General features: G+C 31.0%; 1 protein-coding gene across 1 annotated transcript; it reads left to right on the top strand.

Annotated features, from left to right (window-relative positions):
* Positions 1-283: 283 nt before the first annotated feature.
* Positions 284-7,483, top strand: LOC134710802 (uncharacterized). The gene is made up of 3 exons (XM_063571200.1): positions 284-376; positions 4,400-4,534; positions 6,407-7,483. The coding sequence occupies exons 1-3, from the start codon at positions 332-334 to the stop codon at positions 7,481-7,483; spliced, it is 1,257 nt and encodes a 418-aa protein (XP_063427270.1). The 5' UTR covers positions 284-331.
* The last annotated feature ends 1,059 nt before the right edge of the window (positions 7,484-8,542 follow it).

Raw genomic sequence — 8,542 nt, 5'->3', positions numbered from 1 at the left:
AAAATCAATGTGAAAAATACCAACGTCATAAAGATTGAAAATGTTAGATTTAAAAAACCAAGTTCTTTGTCAATAAATTCCTTATTTGAATGAAAATCTTAATAGTATCTATAAATATTCAACACACATAGTAGGTAAAAAGGTGAAAGAAATGTATGCATGTACCTATTGAGTGTCTTAGCTTGATTTAGCATCAATACACATTCCTGGTATAGGTAAATCAATAATTGTAATTTTCACAATAAACAATATGCAACATTTAAATTCTTGCAACGGTCCACTTAAACTATCAATGTAAATTTGTTGTGTTAAATTTCTTTCTGGTTTCAACATGGCTGATAATATCAACTTGGAGTTTACGAATAAATGCCAAACGGTAGGTAGTTGTGTAATATTTTCATACTAAGTGTGCCATTGTTAACTCTCTCAAACTTTTGTGTGTATATATTTATCGTGCCATTAAGGCTGCTTATCATTAAATGACATATTAAAGGTTATTACACACAATAATAACACACTTAACACTTTTTGTACGCGTACTTGTTCTTGTTAGGGTAGAATGCATAAATCCACCGTTCTACAATTATTGATATAGCTATTTAGATATAGGTATGCCTTGTAGAGGAGGAATGTGCAAAGTGATTTATTTATGGCCTATTAATAAATTGAAATGAGAAGACGGAATGAAAAAAAGTATTGTGTCCTACAAAATGAAGGACAATGCAAGACAGTTTTGTTAAATGACACATACTATGTAAAAATATTCTACCCAAACAATCTCACCTGACTTTCTAACCTTTAATTACTGCATGTGCCTGAGGCATGTGCAGTCTTGCAATGATGTTTATTATGCAAGAACATCTTTTATTTCTATGATATATTCTATTTTCATTCTTTTCTTTTGAAAACCTTCTTTGTAATTTCTAACTACCTTACAATAATCAATAAATAAAGTGAAAAATCGTCCATGACATACATGAATTATTTGACATCATACCAACATTTTAAAACATGACTTTTAGATCCAGTCATAATCATAATTTGTAAGGAGCATATTCATGGTTAAAGGAACACAAAAAAACTGTGGCAACAATATACATGATATATAATTTCTACCTCTTTCCCTTGTTTCATTTATATATAGAATAATAAGATGTGATATGAATGCAAATAAGACAACTATCAACCAGAGTATTTATAAGACGTGTATTCAAATAATCAGCGTTCAACCTTCAACAATGAGAAAAAAAACCATACCGTATAATCAGCTTTTAAAAGTCCCGACATGGCAAAATGTGAAACAATTCAAACTAGAACACTACCAGTCTAATTTATAACAAAACAACTTACGAAAAGTATGACATGCCTGAACAACAACCCATGAATTACAGGCTCCACAACAGGCACATACAACATGTGACGGGATTAAACAAGTTTGTGAGCGAGCAAATTCTTCCCTTTGGCAATGGTGAAGCAGAATACCATAAGAGCAAACACTTTTGTTTTTCTTTGTTTTACACATTTATGAACAGAAATATAAACAAACTTAGCAACACAGATGTACCATTGACTGTATAGAATTACATACAGCCTCGCCTAATTATAATATGGTTATCAGCAGGAGATTAATAGATGCTGTCAACTGGGCAGTTAAAACAAACAATTTATGTAATTAGAAAGTGATAAGAGGAGAGCTAGATTTAAGCCCTATATTGTACCATGGGTGTAAGACTGAACAGTAAAAACCCATTTAAAAAGGATGGACTCTTCAGAATGCCACGAAGCAAAACAACAATTCTAACATTAAATTGGTGACTTTATAAAGCAATCATTAGAATTGCGAAAATGAGGTCCATGTCCATCAAAGGCTACATTAATTACCATTTATAACTATGTTTTTTTATGTTTATATTTGTAATTCTTCACTGTCTGTATTAAATGTTGTATTTGTGTTTGCTTGACCCATATGGGTGTATTTTTGCAAATAAAATTATTATTAAAACAATATACACAAAGCACCGACACAAGTCTACTCTTAAAACAAACAATATATGTATTTTTAAATTACACAGACAGTTCAGTGACATTTGATACCTTTTTATATCATAATATTAACATGGCTATCAAAATAAGTGCTCATATATGTTATAATATACTGAACAATAAGGAACAGTACTATAAATATGATATAACCACTCGGACATATCCTCGAGTAATCTCCTATTCTTAAAATTAAATAAAACGGTATTAACGTAAAATATAAAAGGCAGTTTGTATATTGATGTCAATGTCATCTAGAGTTCATATGAAATATAATACAGTATCATCTTATTATAAAAAAAAATGCAGATGATCTGCCAATGTCACGGTCGTTTAGAGTCTATAAAATGTATAAATACATTAGACAGTATTATCGTATTATAAAATAATAAATGCAGGTTGTCTGCTGATGTCAAGGTTGATTATAGAATGTACATAAAAATATAGAATATATACAAGGCAATCAATGATATGTTACCTTATTCTACAAATAACTAAAATATTAAAAAAAATTACGCACTATCAGGAAAATGGATGAGGTAGGTCTATGCAGTGATTTACGTGATTTATTTCGGAAACCAAAATTGTTGAAGAAAAGATAGATTTTCCCCTTTATATTCAATTTGTAATTTGAAAAGTATCCGATCAGACCGTTTTAAAAATGTTTTTTTTTTCTCGAAAACAAAGACGGTGACATATAATTTATTTTAAAATTTTTCTGATGTATATATTTTCAATATCATTTTGAGTTTTCAATCTAAAAAAATCTATGGACATGTCATTTACGGATCCTTGACACTAACCTTCACTTATTTTTAACAGATGTCAAAAAATAACTTAAACGTGTTTGATCTTTTTTTGTTTGTTTTACAGTTGCAGTACTCAAACTCATTTATATAATATGAAACACATGAAAAAAAACTTAAACATAAACTATTAATGTAAATCAAGTTAATTGTAAACTTTATATTCCATCTCATTTTTAAGCGTAAAATAAACATTGTTGAGGGACTATAGAAATTGAAGCAACGTTATATTTGTGAGTTCAATTAGTTATTCTAAAATAAATGAATTATAAAATTACAATTGACTCAACACAAGCAAACACTACACAAGCCTCATTTTATACTAATAAGTGAATGTTGCGTTAAAGGTTTTTATCTGTAATTCGTTGTATTAAAATCTGTAATCAAGAATTATTTTTTTAAACAGTTTTTTAGACGAATTGACTGATTCAACAGACGAAAATTCACAAAGATCTTGAAGATATTTAAGTACATGCGAATGTATATCTAAATAAAAATCAAAAAAGTTATAGTTAAGTAGCAGCAGTTGTCATTCAAATGCATGATATATACAATATTCTCATTCTGTGAAGTTTTTCATATTTATTTATTTGCTTTTTTACAAGCTTCGATAGTATACTACACTCTATGTTACATACCTATTATTACATTTCATAACTAGTGGTTGTGTTATAAATGAAGCGTGGTTACCTCCATATCGGGATGACGTCGGTTGGTCTATGGTCACAACGGAGATTTCTAAAATTAGTTTTCAGTGCTTCTTTACCAAAAAAGAGGGGCGAAAGATACGCGAGAACAGATAAACGAATGGATAACAACTGTCATATTCCTGACATATCCGACAATTATGTATTATATTTCTCCATGAATTATAACTGTATCGATGGTGTATAACTTTGTAATGTTACCCGTGTAATAATATATTAAAATGTAACTGTTACAGTAGATCGCTTTTTATTTTTCGTTTTGATTATCCTTCTTAGACTTATGATGTTGACTGGACTTTCGTTTTTATTGCTATTATATAAACAAAATTTTAGATTGTATAAAAAAGTGAGCTATGCGATTTAATCATTTGATGTATCACATTTACCTTAATACTTACGGTTGCACATTTATAAATCCTTGAATATAGAAAGAAGTTATTTTAAAGTTAGCTTTTCTATAAAAACAAGTAGTTGCAGTTAACAGTATCTTTCCCAAGTTTGCAGAAAAGTAAAAGTAAAATCACAAAATACTGAACTCCGAGGAAAATTCAAAACTGGAAGTCCCTTATCAAATGGCAAAATCGAAACGATTGAACAACTGTCATATTCCTGACTTTGTACAGGCGTTAACTTACATAAAAATGTTAATTAAACCTAGTTTTATAGCTAAATATTACTTACATTTTCTACGTTTAGCGTCATGGTCATAGTTATAAGAAATTCTAGTCACATTTTAGATTTTTAAATGAAAGGAAGAATAGTATTTCACCTTATTTAAGTCATTTCATTGCTGTAATGAATCAGCTGAATACATAAGTTTCTATTATTCTTACTTTATAATGGAAGGATGAACAGCAGCAAAAGAATGAAGAGGGAGGAGTCCAAAGTGCATATCTGGGAAATGAAGAAAAGAAAGATAGTGACGATAGTGTAGGAAAACAAAAAGAAGACAAGGGAAAAGATGCATGTAGCAGCAATGATGTAGGTATACATTAATTATAAGCACTTTAAAAACCGTTAAATGTAGTTCAGTCTTGTGTTGTCTGTTATACTTATTGTTCGTTTGTTTTATCATAACTCAGGTCTTGTTTATTTTTTGCTGTTGAAGCTTTATAACTGAATTTTTGGACCGGTTTTGTAAAAGTATATTACTGCTGAAGAGTTTAAATTTTTTGTTACCTGGCTTTTGATATCTTTATTGAACTGCATATTTAAATCAATGAACTGATTCTAACCATAACTACATCCAGGCATTAATTTCTTTTTTTCTTTTCATCATTTTACTAACGAATGATGTGCATTCTAAAAAGTCTCCATCTTCCAATCCGACATATACACAACTTTCATTTATGTCAAATTTTCCCAAATTCCATGGTATTTTTTCACACTTCGTCTGAGTATTTCACTTTAGAATTATGATTGTGTCCTGTCGATATGAAATATGCTTTAATGTCATACGAAGACAAAGAATTACAAGTTTGCTCAAAACTATTTTTCCCAATTGCTGATCATGTATTGGTTTCAGTATAACAATCAAAATATTCTGCATTTTTTTTCTGTTTTAAATATGTCCTTTTTTTTTTTAAATTCACCAGTCTGTTAGGGTGTCGACAGAAAGGCTTTTTTATATGAATGTTCGTATGTATCCCGGAATGGGTTGAATAAATGTTATACACTTGGAATGTTTAACACGAACAAGGGTTTTTGTGATCAAACGACCAGAAGATTTGTAATATGGCAGTGGGATTTATTTCTTAATTATAATTTAGTTTCCTTTGATTTGTCAAATTTTGTATTAATATACAAAAAAGTAAAATCACAAAAAACGCTGCACTCCCAGAAAAATTTAAAACGGAAAGTCCCTAAATAGTGAACAAAATCAAAAGCTAAAACACACCAAACGAATGGGTAACAACTGTCATAATCCTGACTTGTTGCAGACATTTATTTTGTGTTAAAAATATGAATTTAACCTAGTTTTATAGCTGGATTAACCTCTCATTTGTATGACAGTGGCATCAAATACCATTATATTGACAACGATTTCTGAACAAAACGTACAGACATAAAAGGTTAAATTGTCAGTCAACATTGTGTAACCTAAATCACTGTAAAACATACAAATATTGAATAAAGAAGTACAATAAGTCTAAGGCGTATAGACAAATAAAATTGAAAATGGAAATGGGGAATGTTTCAAAGAGACAACAACCCGACCATAGAAAAAACAACAGCAGAAAAGCACATTAACAAACGATGAAAGACAAGAATACAAAAATTAATGACGACAAATGATGAGAAATATAAAAAAAGAAGATGTGGTATGATTGCAAATGAAACAACTTTCCGCAAGAGACCAAAATGACACACAACATAACAACTATAGGTCACCGTATTGCCTTCAACAATAATTAAAGCCCATATCGCATTTTCTGCTATAAAAAGCCCTGAAATGACAATGTAAAACAATTCAAACGAGAAAACTAACGGCCTCATTTATGTACAAAAAAAAACCCACGAAAAAAACAAAAAGTTAACACGTAAACAAACGACAACCACTGAATAACAGGTTCCTGACTAAGGACAGGCACATATCTAAGTCAGGAACACCCTTGTCCAATTGTTTTAAAATGGAGAAAAAATATCCCCTGCGTATAATTTCTTTCTACCAGTTAAGTTTTCTTATAATTACACTGACTTCTTGTTATATAAGAATACTATTGGGTATTGACCATCTATTAACAGTAAAGAAAGTATAAGTTGCCAACATTGAACTTATTTTTTTCTTATAAAATGTACATGCGAGTGGCGGCTGTTTTGCAGATTCAGATATCGGTAGCTTTTTATTTTCAGGACGAATATCATGTGAGAGATTTCAATGATTTTGAAAACAAAGCAACACCGTTTGCACACTTCAGAGTAGGGAGAAGCGGCAAGTTTTGCACTGGAGAATATTATCACCACTTTATTGTTATAAGAATACCCAATATGAGTGATGAAACAGATGAATTCACAGTTGCCCATTTTACAAGTTCTGCAGAAATTTTAACTGAAGACAGCAGGGGATCCGGCAAATTTACATGTCAGACAATTTCAAGGGATGATGATCATACTCTGTTAGGATATGGTACAGCAGAAACACCAGGCTTACATTTGATTAAAAACCCTGAATATCCAAAGAATGATAAAGACTTAAACAACGCATGGAAACGCCTTTATGAACGACTTGGCGAACGAGATTACCAACTTTCCTGGAATAATTGTGAGCATGTCGTAAAGTATATTCTTACTGGTAAAAGTTCATGTAAACAGGTGGATGAGAACCGATGTCGTGCAGATTGTTTTAATTTTTTGATCGATTCGAGGGAAGTAGGATTAAGAGCGGCATTACTAGTATCATCATTAGGCGCTATTGCCGGTTCATTAGTTCGGCGTGCTTACGTCACAATTATTGTTGCTGCGATCGTCAGTTATAGTGTCGGGACGCTAGAACAGGTTCCTCAATGTGGCAATAAGATAGGAGCAAATATAATTGACGAAGCAGAGACAAGAATCAAGGTAGCGGAGTCAAGACCCGGAATTGCAGAACAAAGCAGCAAGCAGCATCTTAATGGAACAAAGCAGTTCTTGTATAATAAGTTTGTATGTGACTTGGCAGGACAGCTCGCAGAGGAAGCTATTTTTAAAACATGTGGAGCTTCTCTGGTAGTATCGGTTGCTATGGAAACAATTTTTCTTTATTATTATGTGTTACATAGTTTACTTCCAAAACGCAAAAACATTCTTTGTGCTAAACAATTTTGTCGTATTGTGTCCTTGCACGTGTTAGGCGGATACGGTTCAATACTGTTAGCTGTTTTATGCGGATATTTCGGTTTCTTAAATTTGAATCGTCCTGCATTGGTATATTTTTTAATTGTATTTTTGTAAACAGTGTTGCAGAGGTAAATGTGGGAAAATAGGTTTTGGTATTATTACCATTATGTTCCTTGGTGGCATTGGTTGTGCCTTATATTTCTTTCTTCGGTAAATAAAGTGCTTAGTTCGTTTCTAACCAGTTATTGATTTAAATCAATTTATACCATAGTGATTAGAATAACACAACTCAGTCATTGTCACTTCTTCTTATAGGCGTCTTGATCGAGTGTCAACTGTTGCCTATATTATTCAAATATATCTTGAGATAATTTTATATGTTTCATTTACAATTTGTAGACGTTGTAGGTAGATACAGATACATACCAAGATAGAATAAAAATTCTGTTTTTTTAAATTTTGTTTCGAAATATATGTAGGAAAGATAATAATATGCAAACCTCAATCATCACTTGTATACAATGATTAGTTTTGAACAGACATTTTACATAAAATATGCAAGTATCTATGCACTTTCCATTTAAAGAATTCCATTATTAAATTGACAATTATATTTTAAGCAGTGTTCCGACATTAACTTAATTGATGATTAAATAGACCATTTGGTGGGTTGTGCTAAAATGAGATACGAAATCGAAACGCAATGCCAATAACGAAACGGTATAACGATATAACGATATAAATGACGTTTGATAGAATTGTTATAAAAATGCATTGAACGTAACCAGAACATGACTGAGATTTTCAAAGATGGTAATGGCAAGCGGACACACTATATTTAGTAAGACAAATCTACATTAGTCTGAACTTTGTGACAAACTAGAGGCTGTTTTATGAATTTTGGAAGATATCAAAGATTTCACAGCAATAATTTTATATTACTTCACAAACATGTATTTTCCTTGAACTTAATGCAAAGAGGGGTAACTCTAATAAGTTTATCGTTTACTCTGCGAGATATGGTTTATTGGCAATGGTTTTAGTAACATGACTTAGTCATTGGGATACATTAAGCAATTTCAGATCATCTCATCGTTCATTCTAAAACTCATTGAAGGGAAATACCCATACTAAGAAATGATAATAGTATTGTTGTAAGAAATTATATACTAG

The sequence above is a fragment of the Mytilus trossulus genome, chromosome 3 (genome assembly GCF_036588685.1).
Source record: "Mytilus trossulus isolate FHL-02 chromosome 3, PNRI_Mtr1.1.1.hap1, whole genome shotgun sequence".
NCBI classification, from domain to species: domain Eukaryota; kingdom Metazoa; phylum Mollusca; class Bivalvia; order Mytilida; family Mytilidae; genus Mytilus; species Mytilus trossulus.
The sequence above is the reverse complement of the archived record's forward strand: the minus strand, read 5'-3'. Positions and strand labels throughout refer to the sequence as shown.